Source organism: Phodopus roborovskii, unplaced genomic scaffold, assembly GCF_943737965.1.
Source record: "Phodopus roborovskii unplaced genomic scaffold, PHOROB, whole genome shotgun sequence".
NCBI lineage: Eukaryota > Metazoa > Chordata > Mammalia > Rodentia > Cricetidae > Phodopus > Phodopus roborovskii.
The window spans coordinates 12,855,049-12,880,290 of record NW_026126567.1 but is presented as its reverse complement, the minus strand read 5'-3'; the positions used below and the strand labels follow the sequence as shown (position 1 = coordinate 12,880,290).

Here is a 25,242-nt window from a genome sequence, read left to right as displayed (position 1 = left end):
AGAATGAAAGATTTATCTAAAGCATCATCCTCAGATGCCTGGGCATGTCCCTACCTCTTTTCTTCCTAGATTCCTGAATTTCTTCACAAAGCTGCTCAAAGTCTTCATCAAGCTCTTCTTTAATTATTGCATAGGCAGTGTCCCTTAAAGCACAGGCTCTATGCCTGATAAGACGATCTGAGAAATAAGGAAACATAATTCCTAATCTTTCCAAAAGCAAACTTAGTCTAGGTAAAGACAGTAATCATCACAATTCTCTAACTTCATACACAAAGAGTAAATTTACTAGAACTTTATCTTCTGGTTGGGGTAATAACCCAATGATTTGTTATTTGATTCAATATAGCAGACCACACCCAAAGTGTTTTATTGCAGTGCTCTAGTGAGATCCCCATAAGATATCAGAAAAGGGCTGGGCGTTGGTAGCGTAAGCCTTTAATTTAATAATCCCAGCACTTGGGAGGCAGAGGATCTCTGTAAAGTTTGAGGTGAGCCTGGTCTATAGAGTGAGTTCCAGGACAGGCTCAAAAGCAATAGAGAAAACCTTGTCTTGAAAAACAAAAACAAAACAAAACAAAAAGATATCAGAAAAGGCAGAGGGATATGGCTCAGTGTGCTATCAATTGTTAAGGAACCCTTCCAATGAATGTTAAGGCCAGCCTAGGAGACTGAAGGGGGAAGAAGGAGCTCATGGTCGCTCTTAACTACAGTCAGGCACAGTCAGGTCAAGGACCACCTGAGCTATTCCATAGTAACAGGGGGCTGGCATTCTTAATTCCCAATACCGGGGAAGCAGAGGGAGGCAAATTTCTGAGTTATGGGGCAGCAAGGGCTATACCATGAGACCCTGTCACAAACAAACAAATTCCAAAAGAACAGCAAAAGGAACTTTTAATGGTTTCTTACATAAATCATTTTAATTTACAAGTACTACTTCTTAGCGGTCTAATGATAGCCCAATTAACTATACATAGAGACAGAGACACATACACTCACACACCTTTGGGCACACTTTTTATATTACTCTTAATACTAGGCAAGTATTATACTCTATTACTTATGTAATAAAAATGTGTCCAGGAATAACAGCACATGCCTGTAATGCCAGCATTTGAGGCCAGTTAGGGCTGTCTCAAAACACCAAAAAAAAAAAAAAAAAAAAAAAAAAAAAAGTGTTTTAACTAAAAAAATACTTTGAGGTGCTCAAGAGCACTGGCTGCTCGTCTAGAAGCCCCAGGTTCAATACTCAGAACCTACATGGCAGCCGGCAACTATCTGCAACTCCAGTCCTGGGGGATCGGACACTCTGAGACAGGTGTACATGCAGGCAAAACACCAATGCACATAAAATAAAAATAAATCATTTTTTCAAAACTTTAAAAGGGGGAATACTTTAAAATTCATTCTATTAGTGTTTACCTTTCCACTTTCAGAGAGTATAAACAAGCTATTATGTCTCATTAGAGTAAGTAGGTCATGACCCCACCGGGGTTGCATATCAGATATCCTGCATATCAAATATTTACATTACAATTAGTTATGAAGAAGCATGAAATAATCTTATGGTTCAGAGGTCACGAGATGAGGAACTGTTTAAAAGGTTGGCAAAGATACTGCATTAAAGGATATATTATGTGATTAATATTTAGGGATTTGAGTGAAAAGAAAAGCATTCAAATCCTGTCCTTGTCCTTTCCTGGCACTGTGACCCTGAGCAAAGTTTAAATCTTCCTAAACTATTCCTTTCTCAGCTAGAGGATGAAAGCTATTGTGAGAATTACATGGTATTTTAATGTAACACCTGATATTAAAAATCAACCATCAACTCTTACCCACACCACCCCATGAACAGGAATTCAGTATTGCTTACCTCCAGGATCTCTGTCTGGATTGTATTCTAAAGCATTGCTACAGATTAGATCAATATCCCTTAGATAGTCTTTCACAGTCAGATACTTATGTAAATCAATTTTACTGATTACAGATGAAAGGTCCATTGGTTGCTTTATTACAGTAACGTAATCAGGAACCTAAAATTCAAGCAAATGACCAAATCACTTAATAAATTATATACATAGAAATAATTAAGTTTTTCTGCAAAGGCAATATAGAGGAAACAGTATATGGATACTACATCTATATATAAGTACTTTCATTCTATTTTAAGCTATTTCTGCTTTCTATTTACTCCTGCTCTTGGTCAGTTATATTCTCCAGTAATACCCACTATTTCTTTCCTTGTGGATGCCTGCCACCCATCCTTCAATGCTGACTTTAGAAGGACTGCAAATATGGTGACACAAGCCTGAAATCCCAACATTTAGGACATTAAGACAGGAGGACCTTGAGTTCCTTGTAGCCTAGACTACATGGTTAAGTTCCAGGCCAACCTGCGCTATACAGGCACTGTTTCAAAAACCAGAAACCTGCAATTTAGATTCCATAAATAATAGTAGTATGTGGAATTAAAGCATTCTCAAATTCCTTTTGTTTAGATGGGAAGAAAAGCTGCTTATTCTCTGCAACAAAGAATATCAGGTAGCTCTTGAAGTCTATACATGTTTAGGGCACTAAGTTCATTTGTCCATATAGAAAAACCAAGTTCAGAGTACAGCAGGACACCCACATGAACTATTCAAACTCCCCACTTTTCTATCATTATGGTTTAAAGATATTTCATTCAAAGAGGAGATTAGTAATACCTCATCAGGGTCAACAGGCTTGGTAAAGACTCGGAACCGCTTATCAATAGCAAGCCTGTGTGTGACATTTCTTAAGAAAATCCTGAGTTCCCTAAATGTATCTTCTTCTTGTTCTTCCAGCTGTTTGACTTCTTCTGCTGTCAGTGGTCTTGGCTCAGGTGGTGGTGCTACCGGGAGAACCTCCAAGGCCTGCAAAACTTCATGTGGACGGAGGGTTTTAGTTAATGCCCTCCACAAATGACTCAATGCAAACAGAATAAGGCTTGAGGGCTTATTTTCTTTACAACTGAAAGGAAACCAAGAATTTAGGAAAATACTGCCATCTTTATCCCTACATACATTCCAGAAATAACTGTACTTAGCAAGCTTTGAAAACACAATATTCTTAAAACAAGAATATTTTAACTATGAAAAGTCTTTATTTTGTGGGCTAATGAAAAAAAAAAAGTGATGCTCCAAATATATCAAATTTTAAGGAAAGAAGGGAGAGAATACCCGGATAAAAAGAAACGAGAAAGGGGACTGGAGGTAGCTTAGTGGGCAAAGGTGCCTGTCATCACACCCTATGAGGTGAGTTCCAGGAGTGACTTCTGAAAGCTGTTTCTGGCCTATGCATGCACACACCAATAAACAGATAAAAATTACTTAAGCCGAGTCATGGTGGCACACACCTTTAATCCCAGCACTAGGGAGGCAGAGGCAAAGGCAAAGGCAGGCAGATCTGTGAGTTTGAGGCCCACCTGGTCTACAGAGCAAGTTCTAGAACAGCCAGGGATGCACAGACAAATCCTCTCTCGAAAAACCAAAAAAGAGAGAAGGAGTGGAGCATTTCTCAAGAGACCTTAGCAGCTCACAGCACCTGTTGATCCTGCAGAGGACCTGGGCTCATTCCTAGCACTGATATCCCTAACTCTAGTCTCATGGCAGGTAGCTCTTTAAGCAGCAAAGACGATAAAGACAGAAGCTTTACAAGAACCACAGTGAAACATAATGCTGTGTGAACTTAACTCAAACCAGGCAGCTCCAAGGGATTCAATCACCCCATTTTGGCCTTCACTGGCACCAGCTCTCACGTGTATATACCTCCACACTATTAAAAATAGATCTTGAAAAGAGATAACATATTTCTAAAAATGAGCCTGGAAGGACAGGTTCGGGCTTCACAACATTGTAGGAAGCAGAAGTTTTAACACGGTAAACATGTCACCTTATAACTGAGGGTTTGAGTTTGTGCTATCAGGAGATATCAATTACATTAGCTATTATTTAGTTCCATCTTCTTAAAGTTAGTCTCTATTAACTGAGATAACTAACCTGCTTTCTTTTTTGACACGGGAGGCTTTGCAGCTTGTTTTAAAATTAAGTCTTCAAAAAATTTGGTCCGTTCTTCTTTACTTGGTAACTGCACATTAAAAATCTCTCCATAATCATGGGTAAACAATTCTTGTACCTAAAATAAATAAATAAATAAAGTAACATATATAGAATATATATGCAAACATTATATATATATATAGTTCTGCACTCAATCGAACAGTATGCTAAACACTTATTTTTAATTAAAAAAAAATTAAATGAAACTTTCAAGTAGACAGAGACCTAGGAGACGTTGGAGTGGTTAGGAGCACTTGCAGCTCTTCCTGAGGACCCATGTCTGATCCCAGCACCCCCATGGCAGCTCACAGCCCTCTTCCGGGCCTCTACGGGCATTGCACATATGTGGCACACAGACATGAGCGGGCAGAGTACCCACACATATAGAATTAAGCATGGATACACATGTGCTAGATTAATAACATCACATCATCTTTAGAATTAAGAATCTGCAGGGTTGTGGTGGTGCACACCTTTCATCCCAGCGCTTGGGAGGCGGAGGCAGGCGGATCTGAGTTTGAGGCCAGTCTGGATTACAGAGCGAGTTACAAGACAGCTAGGGCTTTACATAGAGAAACCCTGTCTTGAAAAACTAAAAGCCAAAACCAAAACCAAAAAAAATTGCAGCATGGCCCTTCTAAAGGGAAACGTCAATGGCCACTGATAGGCTTCTCATGCCTTAGTGGATGGTCAAACACCCACATATACATGAAAAGCAGTAATTAGACTCAGTGGGCTATTAACAAGTCATGAAATTGAGAGATAGATGAGGTAGGTGGTAATAGTAGATGATATGATTAATATACTTTGTATAAATATATGAACTTTCAAATAATAATAATAATAAAATCTTTTTTGCTGGAACTATATAGCTCAGTGGTAGAGTATATGGTTAACATATACTAAGCAATCTATTTGATGCCTGGCATACAACTCCCAGAATCCCCCAAAATTCATACTTATTGCCAAAAGTGTAATCTCATATCTTATTTGTTTTTAAAATTTGGTTTCCCAACATAAGTTTCCTCTATATAATAGTCCTGGCTGCTTTGTAGACTAGGCAGGCCTTGAACTCAGAGATACACTTGCCTCTGCCTCTGAAGCGCTAAAATTAAAGGTGTGCTCCACCAATGCCTGGCATAATCTCATTATCATTAATGCGTCTCACCAAGAAGCAGTACAAACAGGCAGATTCTGACTTCAAGACCAGCTTGGTCTACATAGTGAGTTCCAGGACAGCCAGGACTACAAAGGGAGACTGTCTCAAAAAAAGAAGGAAATAATCAAAATACTTATCACAGGGATTCAGACTTAAAGGTTACAACTTGTTACAAGATAATGAAAAGAACACGCAAGTCATAAAGGGAGAAGACATAGATATTAAATATTGATTAATTCCAGAAGACACACAGATGGCCAGTAGTTGGGAGATTAAAGGCATTAATTCCAATACTTGGAAGGTAGAGGCAGGGGTATCTCACTCTACAGAGCAAGTTCCAGGCCAGACAGGACTATGCATAGAAACCATCTTGAAAAACAAAAACAAAACAAACAAAAACAAAGACACACTGAAAGGTAAATATAGCAGACCAGTTTGTCATGCAACACTATTTCTGCAACAGAAAAAATATGCATCCCCTTAGCAGATATGACCACTGTAAACAGTGAGAATACAAACAGCTAACACTGGTGTATCTGATAAAAGACTATTCCTATTGTTTTGTTTACTTCATGGCTTTTACTTCGGCATAAGAAACTTAAAGACTAGTAACTCCCCCCACAAATTACCTCCTCAGGCAAAGCTGAATATGGTTTGTCAGAAGTTGCAAGCAGTAAAACTGGAGCAAATGAAGGTATGCTCTGTAGTAACGTCATAAACGTGGCTTTGAGTGTTGGTCCAACTATTTCCCACCACAAGTGGATATGTGCGACGTAGACTATGCTGGGTGCTGTTCTCTTAGCTTCACGAATCATCTAATAAAAAAAATTAAATTATATATTTGGTTTTAAAGTCAGCACATTAGTAGTATTAGCGCCATAACTTCCGGTATTTTTCACATAAACCTTCAAATTTCTTAAATGCTTCTTTCAAAAAAAACCCTCACAACTCATTTAAAGTATTTAATAAAAGTTTCACTTGGGCAAAGACAACTTACTCAAGTAACTAGGAAACAGGCCAAGAAAACTACAAGACTACTCTGCAGTATATTATATTCACCAATTAAATCTAAACATAATAGAAACTACAGAATATTTGTAAACTAAGTTACAGTTAGTCTTAAGAACTTCAATTCTCAGCTGGGCGTTGGTGCACGCCTTTAATCCCAGCACCCGGGAGGCAGAGGCGGGCGAATCTCTGAGTTTGAGGACAGCCTAGTCTACAGACATAGTTCCAGGACAGACTCCAAAACAATACAGAGAAACCATGTCTCAAAAAACCAAAAAAGAAAAATAATCTTCAATTCTCACAACAGCCAAATTCATTATCTCATACCTTGCAAACAGGAAAAAATGAAGTAGAGAGATCTAATAACTCGCCCAAGGCCATATAGCTGTTAAGTGGTAGATGTGAGAAATAAAATGTATACTATTTAATAACAAATCAACTCTAAACTGATCTTTGAACGACTGGCAACAACTTACCTGGGAACACGTCTCTTCAGGAGATGTAGTACTGATGCCAAAGAGAACAGGAATATCTAATGTATATACAGTAAACTTTTCCAAAGCATGGATGACAGCTGGTGCCAAGTGAGAGCTCTGTCCAAATCCTGGTTCTCCCACTATTAGTAGTCTTGGTCGAAAAGACATAGGTTGGTAACAAGCATTTCTGGGGAAAAAAAAAAAAAAGAAATTAATAAGCTGTATTTTGGGGGAAAATTCAAAGGTTTCCCTTAAATTGCCAATTACAAATCTTCAGAAAAGACCTTGCCCATTTGACTAGCCAATTATAACATGGCAGAGTATCTCACAATGATTGTCCCATATTTAAGAAAACTTTTACATCATAATGACAGCTGCAACAACACATTTTGAATTTTTTTTCATCTTTTTAAGACAGGGTTTTAAGACAGCTCTGGCTGTCCTGGAACTCCATAATGCAGAGTAGGCTGGCCTCAAACTCATAAGAGATCCACCTGTCCCTGTCTCCCAAGCATGGGATTGCAGGAGTGTGCCATCACAGTTGGCCAAAACTTGTTATTTAAAAAAAAAAAAAAATGCATGTGCTTGAGTGTTGAATTCATGGTTGCATCAGCTGCATACAGCGCCCACGGAGGTTAGATGTTGGGTTCTATGGAACCAGAGTTACAGACAGTTATGAGCTGCCATGTGGCGCTGGGAATTGAACCCAGGTCCTCTGGAAGAGTAGTCAGTACTCTTAACCATTGAGCCATCTCTTCATACCCAAACTTTGATATTCTTTAATGTGTGTGCATGTGTGTAGCACAGGCTAGAGGACACCCTCAGGTGTTGCCCCCGGGAATACTAACTACCTCCACTGAGACTGGGTCTCACTGGTCTGGAGCTCATCAAATAGGTTAGCCTGGGTGGCTCATGAGCCCCCAGGGTTCCTGGCTTCCCGGGAATAGCAAGTATACACCACTATTCTCAACATTAGGTTTTCATGTTTGCAATGCAAACATTTAACCAATTGAGCCCTCTTGACAACTAGCATCTTTTACCTAGTCAAACAAATTTCACTTAATTTTTTTTTTATGGAATTTACACAACAAAACATTCATTTTCAGGGAAAACAAACCTATTTAAATGAAGGAAATTTAAATTTTCTTTTGCTTGATTAATGGGTTTTTGAGAAAGTCCATTTTCATACACTGACGGTACATCATCATCACTGTATGCCAAATCACTTTCTAGCAAAGGGCAAGAAACATCTACAAAAAAAAAAGAAAAAAGCCCATCAGTGAGTTCTCTTTGCCACGCTTTTTCTTTCTTTCAACAGGCAATCAAGTTTTATACCTGTATTTAAAGTTTTGCTTGTTCCGACGTCCACATGTGGAAATACTTTCTGTAAGGCTTCTAAGATCATTTGGACAGTATTCTGCAGGAGTGGTTTCACAATGGCAGACAGTGCCTGTCCAGGTGATATCACAGCTCTCTGGGAAGCTGGTATTATCTTCTGCATAGCAGTCTCAAAATCCCTAGCTGAGATATTAATTGAAGAGAGATCCAGCTGTAGCTTCTCACTGGTGGTGTAGATCTGTGGGTACCGGCGACGCAGGGCACATAAGGCAGCTTCGGCACAAACTGACTTAATATCTGCACCACAGTACCCTATTCCAGTCAACCAAGGGGGAAAAAGCAAAACGCAAGAAAATGTATATCTTACATTAGTAAAATACTTCAAGTAACAAAACTAAAATTTCTATAGAGTACACTCAGATGGCTTCAACACATCCGTAACTGGTGAACGAAACATGTGAGCACTAAGTACAGGGGGAAGATTAAGAGCAAAAACTGTTGTGCTGTTTGTTTTTGAGACAGACTGTCCTTGGAACTCTCTGTGTAAACCAAGTTGGCCTCAAATTCAGAGATCCACCTGCCCCTGTCTCCAGAGTTTTAGCATTAAAGGCGTGTGTGACAATATCTGCTCAAAAAATAAAATGAAACTTAAGCTCTAGTTTGTCATTTACTACTGTGTGATCTTTCATGACTCACTAACAGTCTGCAGAGGATCCTTTATCTGTCAAATGATGATATTGTCTAATTCACACAGATATCACTATTTTCTTTCTGATTTTTTAAAAAAAGATTTATTTATTATGTATACAGTGTTCTGTCTGCATGTATCACTGCAGGCCAGAAGAGGGCACCAGATCTATCACAGATGGTTGTGAGCTACCATGTGGCTTCTGGGGATTGAACTCAGGACCTCTGGAAGACCAGCTAGTGCTCTTAACCACTGAGCCCTCTCTCCAGCCCCTGGGCTGTCACTATTTTCATGTCTAACCCGATCTCAGGATTCCTTCAATGATCAATTTGCCCACTTTTAAAAGGACTCATTTTAATTATATGTTTGTTTATGTGAAGGTATGTGCATGAGTGCAGATGCTCACAGAGGACAGAAAAAGGTGTTAGATTCCTGAGAGCTGGAGCTACAGAGAGCTGTGAGCCACTTGACTTAGTTTTGGGAACAGAACTAGACATCTGAAAGAGCAGTATGCACTTGTAACAATCTGGGATCTTGAAGGTTAACACTTGCCACAGAGAAGACGAAAACAAATGTGCTGTGCTCCCTTTCATATCAGCTCTTCCTTCCTGTACAGTCAAGGACGGCCATAAATGTACAGTGTGTCTCATTCCCACTACTGGCACTGCATTATGTGTGCCGTTGCACGGGCTGCTTTGTTGTGTGTGAATATGGGTACGTAGAGGTCAGAGGGTAACTGTGTAGAGTCGCGTTATTTCACCCCACCTTCTGCGTGTTCCAGGAATTGAACTGCAATCAACGTTTTTCTACTAAGCCATCTCACCAGCCTTTTAATTTTAAACTTTAAGGCCAAGACCCAAACTTGATCCATCCTTCAACACATTTTTCACATGGGCTCAAAACAGTATTTACCAACACAGTTTTCTGCTAGTTCTTCTAGGAACACGTCCAGTGGTTTTGGATTCCAATCTCTTGTATGAATCTTCAGAATCTCTTTTCGAGCCTGTTTGGGGGGAAGAGGATGACAAACTTCAGTTTTAACCTTTTATATCTATAAATCAAGTTACTACAATTAGAAATGCTTTAAGCTACTTTTGATTATCTAAATTTTAAAGTAATCAAAACTTACTATAGACCATGAAAATGTGAGGGGAAAAGCACCTGTAAGCATTTAACAAAATTAAGCAGATTTCCATTTAATGTGCTGAAGTTATATTCATCATTTACATAAACATAAAAATTAAAGTTGGGGCTGGAGAGATGGGTCAGGTTAAGACCATTGGCTGCTCTTCCAGAGGTCCCAAGTTCAATTTCCAGCAACCACATGGTGTCTCACAACCACCTATAATGAGATCTGGTCCCTCTTCTGGCCTGAAAGTGTATATTCAAGCAGAATATTATATATGTAATAAATAATCTTTAAAAATTAAATATTGCTCATTCTGGACTACATTAAGAATTAAGAGTACAGACAGCTCGACTCATTGTTTCTTTGTTAAGAATATATATATATTTTTAATTTTAGCCGGGAGGCAGAGACAGGCGAAATCTCTGTGAATTTGAAGCCAGCCTGGTCTACAGAGCTAGTTCCAGGACAGGCTCCAAAGCAATTCAGAGAAACCCTGTCTCGAAACACACACAAACACACACACACACACACACACACACAAACAGACAACCCATAATCAATTATCTATTGACGTCTTTTGAACCATCACGATACAAAACTAAAGTCTTCAACTTTTTATCGCATCAGAACTTGTTACTGGGGAGGAAAACAGCTCATTGGATTAAGGCACTAGTGATGATGAGCTGAGTTCTACCCACCGAACCCACATAGCATAGGTAGAAAACTAACTCCAAGCTGTTTCCTGACCTCTACACCTGAACTATGGCACAAACACTCCCTGCCTATTTCCCCACCCCTGCCACATAAAGAGATATAATTGTACAAAATTGCTAAAAAATAAACAGAATTTAAATTTTTCTTACATCTTTATCAGGTAGACTAAAAAGGAATTCTCTATCAAATCGACCAGGTCTTCGTAAAGCTGGGTCTATGGAATCTAGTCTGTTGGTAGCTCCAATGACCACAATTTCTCCCCTGCTGTCCAAACCATCCATAAGAGCTAACAGCGTTGAAACAATAGAACTAAACAAAAAAATAAGAAAATAAATTAGTGCTATGAACAAAGAGTCTATCATTCAATAATAGCTCCTTTGATAAGGTTTAATGTACAAACATGCAAATGAATTCTTATGAAACCTAGCTACTTTGGGACTAGAGAGATGACTCAAGGGGTGTAAGAACCCTTCCTGAGAAAGACCTGAATATAAATTCCCTAGCAACCGTATAACAACCAAGAACCACTGAGTATGTTTATCACCCAAGCATTGTGAAGCAAAAGACAAGTGAATCCCCAAAGCTCACTGGCTCACCAGTCAGCCTAGCTTAGCAGTGAGCTTCAGGTCCAGCGAGAGAACCTGTCTCAAGTGGGATGAGAAGACGGCTCAGCAGACAAGGTGCCCGCTTTGCAAGAAAAGGATTGGAGTTTAGATCCCCAGAACACACTTATCTGCCAGGTTAAATGTGGCAAACCTGCCTGTGATTCTGTCTCGTAAGGTTAGGACATGAGTTCTCCAAGTTGGCTAGTAACTTGCCAAACTGGTGAGCTCCAGGGTAAAATGAGAGACCCTGCTTCAATAAATAAGGGGGAAGGAAGAACATTTTAGATGACTTGCAACATTAACTTCAAACTCCACATGCATCCCCAAAGGGCTTGTCGATAGACATGCACATGCACTCATGAGCATGTGCTCACATGCACACACAATAGAAAAACAAAATATGAAAAATGTGAAGGGGAAAGTAAAAGAGAAATACTCAACATGAAAATACAGACGCACCCCATGTGCCCAAAAACACCAATTCTTAAAGTAAAAAACAAATACACTGAAATTAAGGGATGGGATGCATGTTGTTCAGGGGTACGGTGTTTACCTAATATATGCAAGGCTACGTGTTCAATCCCCAGGACGGGGGGGGGGGGGGGGGGAGAAAAAAGACAGAAATCAACTGACAATGTAAATAATCTTTAGAGCCACAAGTAGATCCTAGATGTAATTTTATACAGCATATTCCACAGGGGAATTTGTAAGTTCTAAATCAAAGACTACAATGTGAAAAAGTATTAGTACTTTCACATAGGACAAATTACCTAAAAATTATAAAGCATACTCATGTGTACAATGGCAAACAAAGTAGAATATATATATACATACACACATATGTGGATCTCAGTGAGCTCAAGGCATGGTTGGTAACAGAGCTAGTTCCAGGACAGCCAGGGCTGTTACACAGGGAAACTCCTTCTCAACTCCCCCACCCCCACCAAACCCTGAGAATCCCATATTCAAGACAGTTTAAAGTGTTGCTAATACAGATAATGGCGTGGTTCTAGAAAAGAAGTAATAAGCACAGGCACCACGAGAGTAAGTGTAGCCTCTGACATCGTTCCATGTAAATACGTGATGAAAGTAACTTCGACTGTACCCCAAAGTGAGTGACAATACTCTGGTACCATCTCATACCCAACTTTTTCAGTTCTCCCATCTTGTGAAGTAAAGAGGACCAAGCCTCTTGCCTTGTAAACTGAGCTATACCCCAAACCCACAAAAACATCTTTCATGCTTGAAATCAGTCTAAAGATCTCTAAGATCCACATATTGTGTGTGGTTATTTGTACCTCAAATCTGTAACAGTTCCCAATTTGCACATTCTCCCCCACACCATTTATTTGTTGAAAAACGAGGTCATTTGTGACCTAAAATTTGCTTCTGGATTGGGCTGACTGCTTGCTGAGGAGATCATATCAACTTCCTCTTCTACCTTTCATATTCTCTTGTAAACCAATACCGAGACCCCAGAAGCATATTTGATGTGGGTTAAATGTCTCATATGCTGTGGTTTATACTCAACCACTGTTGGAGGTGCATGCTATTAGTTTCTCATTTAAGACCAGCTTTATGGGCTGGAGAGATGGCTTAGCCATTAAAGGCTAGGCTCACAACCAAAAATATAAGAACAGCTTTATGACACTGTCCCACACAACATCTATTTCCCTGGTTTTTATACTCTGGATAGGAGCATGGCAAGTGGTACTGACAGACTAAGTGCTTGATCTAGCCAAGTCTGGGTTTAAACTGACCTTCCTCCTGCTTCTGTCTCCCAAGCACTGGGATTACAGGGCTGTGCCACTATCTCTGGCTCCCTTTAAATTTATTAGCTAATATTGTCTCAACTATTGAATTACCCTAAATTGTTGTATGTATAAGACAAGAAAGGTTTGATTCAATTTTCAGGGTAGCAATCGATGGAGAGGCAACTCTGGAGGTGATCAACTTAACTTACTGGAATCCCTACAAGCCTGGATCCCCAGTTTTCTCTCAATGCTACAATCTGCTCTAACTTGCAATGATGTGGCAGCTGCTCTCAAGACATCTTGGTATACAGTTTTTCTTTTTCCTTAGTAAAAGAAATTCAAGTTAAAAGTGGGGGTGCTCAGATTAAAAGGTTGAGGCGCATCTTGCTTTGTACCTGAGGCTGGCCTCAGGCTCACAGGAACCTATGGACGTATCTGGGTTTCTTTCACCATTTAAGACTTATCTTTCATATAGCACCAACACAACTCAACCAAGTCTTACCTGTGAATCTGATCTTGCCTGCTAGATCGCACTGGAGCCAGACCATCAATTTCATCAAAGAAAATAATTGCTGGGCGCATCTGATAGGCCTACAAGAGGGTTCAACAGTCCTGTATTATCATAAAAAGCCTCAAATAGACTTAATACAAAGCCTTCTAATCTATTTTCATTCAAGTTTATTATGACTATACAATTTATATGCTGGAATACATATTCTTTCAATCTATTTTCATTCAATTTTGCTTACCAGAATTTGTCATTTATAACTATAAGACTAATATAAATTCCAAAAACGGTTTTTAGAACTTTATATATTATATTAATTTTTTTTTTTTTTTTTTTTTTTGTATTTTCAATTGGAAACATCCAAAAGATTCCAGTCGTTATGTATCTTGGATTTCATACAGTTATAGTTACTGGACACACAGAAAAATTTCATTACTGACTATGAAAACAAATAAATGAAGGACTGTGGCACTCTCCCTCCATGTTAGATAGAAAAACCATTATTCAACAAAATGCCAAAGTTAAAAACAAAACAAAACAAAAATCACTGGTGTACGATTAGTGCCAGCACTCAGGAGGCAGGGCTGGAGAACCTCTGTGACTTCCAGGCCAGCCTGGTCTACAGAGCAAGTTCCAGGACAGGCTCCAAAGCAACAGAGAAACCGTGTCTTGGAAAACCAAACCAAACCAAACCAAACCAAACCAAACACACACACAGTTTTAGTGAAATAAAATAAAGACGTAAAACAAAGAAAAAAAGCCTTCAGCAGCATGTCCTGGTAGAGTAGAAGGTGTTATTTCACAATGTACTGTTAATACAATCTGGCATACGAATCTGAAAGCTATTTTAGGGAAGAATTACATTCAATTTCCATATTGTAAAATAATTTACTGCTACTAAACTGCTCAGGAGGTGACAACTCCACCTCCTTTACTAGGTATTAGCGCTAATATTTCTAAGAACTCCTTCGATTATTCTTATTTACTCTAGGTTAGCATTAAAAGGAAAAAAGCATTGCTGTGAATATGACTCCAGGTGGCTAGGCCCACCCCACACTGGTAGCCAAACCTGGCAGTTTTGTCCATGCGGTGCTAGGTTTAGTGGCAAGGGTGCAAGACTAGAGGGAGAGGCCATGGAGTCTTCCTCAGTGCCAGAGAGCTGCCGAGGCAGGGGAGTTCCTGCATGAAGGCCCTTGGAGGGCAAGAGCCTGGGTTGCAATAGACACCTCAAGATGGTAAGAGATGACAAGAGCTGTGACATCTGACAAGGGGAGCTGCACACGAGGAGAGGGACCAGTCCAGAGAGAATCTAGGTGTGAGCTCCCACATCCTCTTCCTGCCTGCACTTGCTGCTGTGTCTGCTCACCATAATGGACTCTCACCCCGCTGGGATGGTACGCCCAATAAACCTCCTTCCGTAAAATGAAACCAATCCGTATACACTCGAGTCTGCAGACTAAAATCTATATAGGCAGATTCTACTATCATACCTGATCAAAAAGCAATCGTAGTTGTCTTTCCGATTCTCCGACCCATTTACTCAGACAATCAGCCCCTTTCCTCATGAAAAAGGCCACTCTTTTATCCCCTTGACTGCACTCATTGGCAAGTGCTCTAGCAACCAGTGTTTTCCCAGTTCCAGGTGGACCATAAAACAAACAACCTCTGTAAAACACATTAAACACTTTTAGTATTAAACTCAAAGGTAGAGACTCCTGAAACAAAAATTAAGAACCAATCTTATAACCACTTTAACTAATTAAAACTATAACAACTGAAATGGTTTCATTATACAAAAGTATAGGCTAAAACTCTGGGAGTTAATACCAATACAATAAAATTAATACAGTATTAATAAATAATTAATAAAATACTAAATCCCTTTATTTGAAACATTGCCTTTACAACTGGATCATGCACATCATACATATATTACCTTGCATATATAGTCATATAGCACAATCATTATTTTCTCTTGATTTTTATGTGGAGGGGGAATAGTATTTCAAGGATAAATACACAGAAATTTAGGTGTACTGGTGTAAAAATTATTAGCACCCCCCACACACACATACACTCGCTCACATCAATCTCTCACATATACAAAATTTAAGTAAAAACTATGTCAGAGAAGCAACAGTAGCATAGCACATATTATGGCTACAAGCAAAAACATATTTAAGTTACCTCGGGGGCTGAATTTTAAACTTTTCAAAGACTTCTGGGTAAAGTAAGGGAAATACTACCATCTCTTTTAGTGCTGCAATATGACTGGACAGGCCACCAACACTATCAAATCGTACCTAGAATGAGACAAGACATAGATCGGGGTTAAAATTAAATACACTGCCCTATATCTTCATGTCGTCATCCATCCCACATCAACTGATTAACAGTAGTATTACAAGATTTATTTGAAATGTTTACTTTATATGAATCACCATATGGATGCTGGGAATCAAACTCAAGTCCTCTGCAAGAGCAATAAATGCTCTAAAGGCTGAGCCATCTCTCCAACTCCCCAAAGATTTTTGTTTTTAAAATGTATATAAAAATTTAAGTTCCTGATAAGGAAAAATACAACCAGTTTTCTTAAATTAAAACAAAAGTGAATAAAATTACACTTGAAGTCAAGCACAAATTTTAAAATACTCACTGAAGAATCTAGTTGCATTGGGTCAACATCAGCAAGGTTTGCTCCAATTTTCATCCGATCTTTATAAATCCCTCTTATTTCATCTTTCCGAAAATTTAGTGGAAGGCACCTATTAAAACACACACACACATACACACACACACACACACACATATAAAAATCACATCAAATCACCCTCCTCCCTAAATTCCACATTATAACATTATTTTTCTTATTAAAAAATGTTTGGGGTTGCAGAACATGGCTCAGTGGGTAAAGTGCTTGCTGCCAAAATGGAGGACAGAAGTTTAGCAATCTCCCAAATATATTAAAATCTGGGTGGCTGGTCCAACATAATCACAGGGGCCCAGAAGCAGAGATAAGGAATCCCCAGAGCAAGTTTATTAGCCACACTAGCCCCAAGACCGAGTTCCAATACAGTGAGAGACCCTGCTTCAAAATGCAAAGTGGAGAGTTACTATGGAACACAACCAGTATCAACCTTTGATTCTACACGAACACATGGAACTTGAGTTGGAGACCATTTATGAGCCATTATGTGGTTGCTACAAGGCATGTTGATAGGTGCCTGCAATCCTGGCACTTGGAAAATCAGGAGTTCAAGATCCTAAACTACATAAAGCAAATACTAGGTTATATCTCAGACCTTGTCTCAAGAACAGTGACCGACCGACCGACCGACCAACCAACCAACCAATCAAAACCAACCCAACCCTGTTTTAAACATTAGTTTCTGCTCTGAAAACTTTATTAAAATATGTAAAACCCTTTTACCATCTTGGTGTCTGTAGAGGCCTGCTGGGAAGAGGACTTCTAAAAGGCATTTTTGTCAGCAATAAGCAAGGGCTCCAGAACCAAAAAGAACACATGGTTTCTTTTAAAAACTGAAGGTGTTTATGTCTGAGATGAAACTGAATCCTACTTAGGGAACATATGTGCTAATGTGTATGAACCAAAAAGCAATATAGTGACTGCTGTAATCAAAATGAACAAAAATCTTGGGTAAGATAACTTGGGCTTATATAAGCACAGTGGCATGATTTCTGCCAAAATTATGAAGCAGCCTTCTTGTAAAAGCCAGTGGACACAACATCTGTGTGATGTTGCACCTTCACATATTAAACTAATGAAAAGTATATGAATGTGGATTTGTGCTTTTGGGGAAACAAAACAAACAGAAAACTAACTAATATACTGGTCCAGAAAAAAAACTAACCATACGTTCTATCCTACCATTTGTTTTAACTATAGATATTTCTAGTAAGGTAGAAGTTTGCTTTGTTTTAACCTCTGGTGCAATCTTTTAATCAGCTAAATTATACATCTCTTTTCTCTCCCCCTGTTGTTTTTTAGACAGGGTTTCATTGTGTAACTTTGGAGGTGTCCTGGAACTTTCTCTGTAGACCAGGCTGGCCTCAAACTCAGAGATCTGCCTGCCTCTACCTCTTGAATGCTGGGGTTAAAGGCATGCACCACCACCCGATAAATACACTTATTTCTAAATTATTCTACATTCTTATCACCCATAAAAAGGTATCTGAGGACCAGCCACATGGCTCAGGAGTAATGTTAAGCCTGACAACTTGAGTTTAATTTCTGGAATCCATACAAGTGGAAGGAGAAACCAACTAAATAAGTCCTCTGACCTCTACAGGTACATAATGGCATACACATGTCCTGCTTCATGATAAATAGATACTTGTAAGGAAAATTACTTTTAAAATATATTTGGTAGTTTAAAAACTCATGCATTCCACCTCCGATTTTTTGTTTGTTTTTGTTGAAATCAGGCTTATCACATAGCCCAGGCTAGCCCTAAAACTCTTAAGCTCTTAAAGCTTCTAATTAAAGGTGCAAACCACCAAACCAGGGTCAGAGCTCACCTGTTAACAGTTCTATTTCGGTTCCTTTTTCTTCTCCTCTCAAAGTGCTCATCTTCAGAAGAGGAAGAGGAAGTAGAGTCACTACTGTGGATTGCATGCCTTCGCCTAAACAGGGAAATTGAAATCATGATGAGGGAAACAGGAAAAGGAGAGAGCACTAATTATCAGAAATATCTAATGATCTAAAAAGACTTATATAAGTAACTTATCATAGTCTCTAAAACAATGAGGGTAAAAGGCACAGCCAAGAGAAAAGGAAGAAAAACAAGATCATTAAATGTTCATCAAGATTAAAGATAATGTAGGAAATGACTTCTTAGTCTTGACACAGGGTCCCTGTGTAGTCCTGACTGAAATGAAATTCACCATGTAGACCAGGTGGGCCTTAAACTCAGAGATCAACCTGCCCATGCTGCCCAAGTGCTGGGAGTAAAGGCATGTGACATCACACCTGGCTGAACACACATATTCAATATTATATCAAGTTTCACATTAAAAATTAAGTATTTTTGAAATGACAAGTAATTTTTTTTTACATAATTTTTAGTGAAAGAAAAAAAACTATCAAGAAGGGTAAGCTGAGTCAACCAAGGCTGACTACCTGAGTTTTAATTCCTGGGGCCCATAAAATGAGACCACTAATTCCCTCCAATTGTCCTGGCCTTCATATGTGCATAAACATACACCGACACACTAGGTAAATGTACTAAATATTTTTAAAATGCTGTGAGGTCTAAGAGTATACCTTAGTTGCACAATGTTTACTTTTCTCACATGAATCCCTGGGAAACAGTAAAGCATAAAATGATGCTAGTCACAGTGGAACATGCCTTTAATCTTAGCACTTGGGGGAGAGAGAGAGTGCTCTCTGTGAGTTTAAGTCCAGCCTGTTCTACATAGTGAGTTCCAAGATAGCCAGAGCCACACACTGAGACTCTGTCTTTAAAACACAAAGCAAAAAGAATTAAGCTGACCTTTTTTTTTTTTCCTTCCTTCCTTTTCTCTACTATAGCTTTGGTGGCTGTCCTTGAACTCACAGAGATGCACCTGCTTTTTGCCTCCCAGGTGCTGGGATTAAAGGCACAGCCCCTAGCTAAAAATGTGTAGCCCAGGCTGGCTTCTAATTTGTGATCCTCCTGCCTCTGCCTCTTTCAGCACATCCTACCCACATGTGCCACCACAATTGGTGAATTTTCCTACAAAATAATAATGTCACTAAGTTCTTAGATTAGTTAGTAATAAATAACATGCCAAGTACTACAAACACACAGGAAAATGCCTTTGGACAATTGCAAAGAGTCACAGAAAGAAAAATAACAAAGAAAATCTGGCTGAGAAAACTTTCATTCTATTGGCTTAGGAGTTACAATTTTCTGAGTTAGAATATAATCAATTAGCAAGTATGTTCAAAGAAACAAAAAGTTCACACTCTTTTTTTATAAGTAGCTATACATTCCAGGTCTAGAATCTACCTTTAAAAACTTGGGCTGGGGAGGGAGGGAGAGGGAACTGGGATCGACAAGTTAAAAAAAAAAAAAAAAAACAAAAAAAACCTTGGGTTGGACAGACAGTAGTAAGTAGCGCACACCTTTAATCCCAGCACTCCCAGAGGCAGGGAGATCTCTGAGAGTTTGAGACAGCCTGATCTACACATTGAGTTCCAGGACAGCAAGGACTGCTCCAGAGAAACCCTGTCTCAAAAAACAAAAACAAACTTGCCTGGAGAAAAGCCTTCGAGCTTAACAACACTTGTTGCTCTTCCAGAGGACCTGGGTTCAATTCTCAGTACTAACACAGTGGCTCACAACTGTGTAACTCCACAGGCATTGCACAAATGGTATATAGGCAAAACACCCATAAACATAAAATAAATAAACAAACCCCTATGAACCAGTTATAATTTCTCAGCAAAGAAAACATGACCTGAAATAGCACAAAGCAATTTACGATCTCTCACCACTCACTGTGATTGTTCATAGATTTCATAACAGAAATGCTAACATTTCTGACTATGCAGTATTGGCTCAGGTATTTGGAGATGATGTTATCTATTACTGTTTACATGATAACCCTTGCAAACATTTAAAATAAACATCTGAAACTTCTAACACAAATGGTCTCTAGGGTTTTGAGTAAGGGTTTGTAAAGCCAGAATAAACGAGAAAATAACTCTCTACTGATCTATATACCCAAGAACATTTCTGTGATCATCCTGTAGACAAATTATCTTGTACAAACCTGAATATTTAACATTATCATCAACACTCTAAAATATTCTCACTATATGTAAACTTACTATGTATTCACACAATCAAGACACATTTCATAATTTGAAGAATTATGACACATTTACTGACTATTCTCAGTATACCCATTTGGCATATTATTTATTTCCCACTACCTACTGCCCCAACCAGTGAGTACTGAACCCAGGGCCCTGCATGTTAAGCAAATGCTCTACCACTGAGATATACCAACCAGTCTTCTTATTTAGTCTTCTGGACAACATGCATTATTAGTAGGCTCATTTTACAGTCAGGGTCAGTGAGGTTCAACTGGCTAAAACTATCGGAATAAGTCAATGATGTTGTTTGAATTCAAACCTACATCTATTCCAAAAAACCAAATACCACTGTACTGTGGTTTCTCATTTATTTCACAAACCAATAAAAGTTATGAGCAAACAACAAAACCTTGTGAGCCAACATAAGGTATTATATTTTGTAAATAAAAAAAAAAAAAACACTCTGACCCCAAAGGCTTACTTACTATTTACCTATTAAAAGTTTGTCACACACACACACACACACACACACACACACACGCACGCAATGATGGTCCACACCTTTAATCCCAGCACTCTGAGAGGCTCTGAGTTTGAGGTCAATCTGGTCTACAAAGTGAGTTCCAGGACAGCCAAGGCTACACACAGAGAAACCAGGTCTTTTAAAACAAAAGTTTGTCACCAGATGGTGGCACTACTGAGAGGTAATGAAACCATAAGAAAGCTGCCCTCATCAACTAATTACTCCATTTGAGTTCATTAGAAGGTAGAGCCTCGACTGAAGAAATAGGTCACAGGGGATGTGTCTTTGAAGGATGTATTTATTTTGAAGCATGGTCTTGCTAAGCTAGCCTTGAACTTGCTCTGTAGCTCAGGCAGGCCTCAGTATCCAGCTGGGATTAGAGCACAAACCACCAGGCCTAGCTTTTAACAGCACTCTAAAAGCATTAATGAGAAAACTCAAAGTGCAGAATCCTTTTGAGTATAATTGATCTTGAGAAGCCGACAAGTGCAATTTGCTTTCCTGATCCTCCATCCTTCAGGGTTGAGTGAAAAGAGTTGACAAACAAAACAAAACAAACTTCATTCATTTCAATGGGTGGTGGTGGTGGTGCATGCCTTTAATCCTAGCTCTCTTTGAGTTTGAGGCCAGACTGGTCTATAGAATGAGTTCCAGGACTGGCTCTAGAGCTACATAGGGAAACCCTGTCTCAAAACAAAACACACAAAAAACCCAAAACCCCAAAATAAAAACAACAACAACAACAAACCAAACCAAACCAAACAAAAAACCTCAGAATGTCTACTTGTGATTCTGACAAAATTAGAAGGCCTAAGGACATAATTATACATATTTTTCCTAAGAAATGATTCTTCAACACAAAGTTTCTGCTTTCCATGACCAATGCCTGACCAGATCCTTTATGATTCTGAGAATTGTTTAAATAGCTGAAAACTATGATTTCAGTCTTACTTCTGAAAATTAGTACTTTAAAATTATTTCATACCAGCATCATTCTTGTCTTGTTAATGCTACCCAAACCTTGGTTATGCTAACTTATCACAAAACCTTATACTACTCAGGATGGGAAATAAGTATGTTACCTCTGTAAACTTAAATCTGAAAGGGGGGGGAAAAAAAAAACAAAAAAACAAAAAACTGTTGGGATATAGAAGAAAAAGAAATCCTCTAGTGAAAAAAGTTAACTCCCCCCCCCTCCAAACATAAGAGAAGCCATAAAACAAATCCAGAGAGAGGTGGCCAGTGTCATGATCAAGTCTAGAAGCTATCTAACTTACAGTATTTAACATGGTGGGAGATTATGCTTGTGGCAGTATATAAAGAAAGGCTACAGTTTAAATGTGAAATTTAAATGAAATCATCCTTGTAAATACTTAACAAAGAGCCTAAACTACAATATACACTAAGTCAAAGTAGGTCTACTATTCAATGTGGTACAATGGAATAAGCTATCTTACCAAGTAGTTACTAATACTTTGTATAATGAAAGCAAAAGCAAAAACAGTCACTGGCAATGGGAATTAGCACACACTAAGTGCAGAGCAGAACTCTCCCACATACGAAATTCTAGAATTCTGTCCTAATACACTCAACCCAAAGACTCTAGAATCTTGCCAAAACACAGCCAATTATGCTATCACAGATCAATCACTATTTCAGGGCCTAACCTGTTCATTCGTTTACAATAGGGACTTCTTGGTCCTGCAGAAGATATTCGGTATCTTGGTCTTGCAGGAGAAGCTGGGCCACCACTATAAAATATGTTGGGCTTTCTCTGGTGACGAGGTTCTAGAAAAAGAAATATGAGCATATATAATATAATATATATATCGCCTTTAAATAGTTACAAAGGTACTGCCTTCCATAAAGTGCTAGTTAAGTAGCTACAGAATATTTATTAATGTCATTTATCTATGAGGTTGATATTAAAAATATATAGTAGGGAGCCGGAGAGACAGACAGCTCAGCAGTAAAGAGCAGTAAAGAGCATGGGTCCATTGCCAGGACCCATACTGAGTACAACCTCCTGTAACTCCAGTTACAGAGGGGCCAACTCCCTTTTTTGGCCTGCATGAGCAGCTGCGTGCAGGTGCTGCACATAGATGCATAATGACATATACAAGTACATGTATGTATAGGACAACCAACTAAAATACACACTAGCCACACACAATCATTGTGATTATACATGTATAACAGCTAGCGTCTTATCTCCCCTGCACGTAAAAGCTCACAAGCTATTTAGGTATGATATTAACAGAAATCAAAAGCATCTTTTTTATGAACATAAGACTAAAAAAATAAAGACAAAAGACATAAACTCAAAATACCTCAGTTACTTGTTTTGCTCAAGGGAACATTTAATTCTCTTTACAAGAAATGACAATGGGATAACTAGCCTTTCACATCTAATTTAAAACAGAGTAACAACAGCAAACAAACACACGGGTGGTGAGATAGATCAGTAGGAGGCACTTGCTACAAAGACTGCCTGATGATGGAGTATGCTCACCAAGACCCACAGTAGAAGATAACTGATTGCAACCCTGTGTGCACCATGGCATGTGCACACACCACACAGTATCTGAGTGTGATAAAAAATGTTTAAAAAAGGAAAAGCAGAAGGACTGTAACAGGACAAATAAAAGACCCAGTTACAAATATTGGGATTCAAACTTCAAGCTAAATTATCACAAAAGCAAAGCAGCTGGCCTTCAGCTCTCACCTCTACCTCAGGCTGAAGGGGCTGTTTCTGTCTGCATGGGCTCCACCGAGCCTCAGACTGCTGCCTCTCCCCAGTGTGGCTGGAGAATGAATGTCTCTCTGAGACCTTGCTCCTGTCTTATATACTTCCCTAATGTTGGGATTAAAGGTGTGAGCTATAATTCTCTTTTAGACTGATTCACTCTTGTGTAGATTAGGTGGCCTTGGAATTGTAGTGATAATAATGTTCATGACTTATTAAAGCTTGCCTGATGATTCAGAAAGCAAAGTCAGCCACAAGCCATAGAAGCCAGGCACACACCTTTAATCCCAGGACTCAGGATGAAGAGGCAGACGGATCCCCATGAGTTCAAAGGACAGTAAAGATAAGGCACTACAAATCTGTCTTCTCCTGGAAGATCATGCACAGTACTTACTTTCCAGTGGTGCTTGGTAGTAAACAGTTGCTTTTCTCTGCCTAAGGTAGTATCGCTTTTGATTATCCTCTTCTCCATCTTCATCATCTCCATCATCTTCATCTTCATCATCTTCTTCATCTTCACCATCATCATCATCTTGCTCTTCACCCTCTTCAGATGATTCTACAATTCAAAATATACAGAAGGTCCATGAGATGTCTCAGCAGGGAAGGGTAGCTGCTGCCAAACCGATAAACTGATTTCCATGCCCAGGACCCACAAAGGAAGAGAACCAAGTCCTGAAAATTGTCCTCTGACCTCCACATAAACTCACCACCCCCACACAAAACAAGCACATCCAATACGATCACCAAAAGGTTACCAAATTTTAACATAGGGAGCAGGGAAAGGAATCTTTTAAAACTTTACCCATTTTTCCATCATTTATAGAATTTGCAACATTAAGAATTTTTCAAAATTGAAGTAGAAATTATAGAATTAAACCTTACAAAGCAGCCTGGCGGTGGTGGTGCACACAGCGCACGCCTTTAATCCCAGCACTTGGGAGTCAAAGGCAGGCGGGTCTCTTTAAGTTCAAGACCAGCTTGGTGTACAATGTGAGTTCCAGGACAGGCTCCAAAGCTACAGAGAAACTGTCTTGAAAAACCAAAAACTAACCAATCATACAAAACCTTAAAAGCCCAGGGTAGAAGCATACACCTTTAACTGCAGTCCCCAGGAGGCAGAGGCAAGCACTTCTCTACAAGTCTAAGGTACTCCAGCCTGTCTACATAGCAAGTACCAGGCCAGCCAAAGCTCACAGAGAGACACTCTCTCAAAAACAAAAGGGAAAACAAAGGAAGCCAAAAAGTTTGAAAAATTTTATCACTAGTAAATACCACATAAAAAGTTTACAATGCTCTTAGAAATTTCAACATAAACCAATCTTACCTAAAACTTTCAAGTTTATGTAGCATACTAACAGGTTTTAATAACCCAAGAAACAAAAGTTTGCCCTTTAAAATTTAATTCTACCTTGTTCTCTGGCTATGAGAATTATTAAGTCTAACAAAGACATTTATGATAATGGTAAGACAGCCTCCTCCAATATTTAAAATATATTTCAAAAAACTATTTTCACTCAAAAAAAAAAAAAAAAAAAAAAAAAAGAGTATGTTGTTAAATCTCAAATGTGGTAGCAAAATTAACTTTAACTGCTGGATGGTGGTGGTGCGTGAGTTTAATTCCATCAATTGGGAGGCAGAGGCAAGTAAATCTCTGTGTGTTCAAGGCCTGCTCTATAGGGTAAGTTCCAGAGC

At 38.9% G+C, this 25,242-nt stretch overlaps 1 protein-coding gene across 1 annotated transcript in view; it reads right to left on the bottom strand.

Annotated features, from left to right (window-relative positions):
- Nucleotides 1-25,242, bottom strand: part of Atad2 (ATPase family AAA domain containing 2) — a 40,862-nt gene that overhangs the window by 4,519 nt on the left and 11,101 nt on the right. The window contains exons 7-23 of the mRNA XM_051202563.1: nt 23,942-24,106; nt 22,469-22,589; nt 17,995-18,099; nt 16,112-16,220; nt 15,643-15,758; nt 14,946-15,120; nt 13,450-13,538; nt 10,738-10,897; nt 9,658-9,748; nt 8,055-8,369; nt 7,837-7,969; nt 6,720-6,906; nt 5,865-6,050; nt 4,017-4,152; nt 2,703-2,899; nt 1,871-2,030; nt 55-177 (exon numbers count right to left, since the gene is read on the bottom strand). Coding sequence (XP_051058520.1) covers nt 55-177; nt 1,871-2,030; nt 2,703-2,899; nt 4,017-4,152; nt 5,865-6,050; nt 6,720-6,906; nt 7,837-7,969; nt 8,055-8,369; nt 9,658-9,748; nt 10,738-10,897; nt 13,450-13,538; nt 14,946-15,120; nt 15,643-15,758; nt 16,112-16,220; nt 17,995-18,099; nt 22,469-22,589; nt 23,942-24,106 — 2,568 coding nt within the window. The remainder of the gene's footprint in view (nt 1-54; nt 178-1,870; nt 2,031-2,702; nt 2,900-4,016; nt 4,153-5,864; nt 6,051-6,719; nt 6,907-7,836; nt 7,970-8,054; nt 8,370-9,657; nt 9,749-10,737; nt 10,898-13,449; nt 13,539-14,945; nt 15,121-15,642; nt 15,759-16,111; nt 16,221-17,994; nt 18,100-22,468; nt 22,590-23,941; nt 24,107-25,242) is intronic.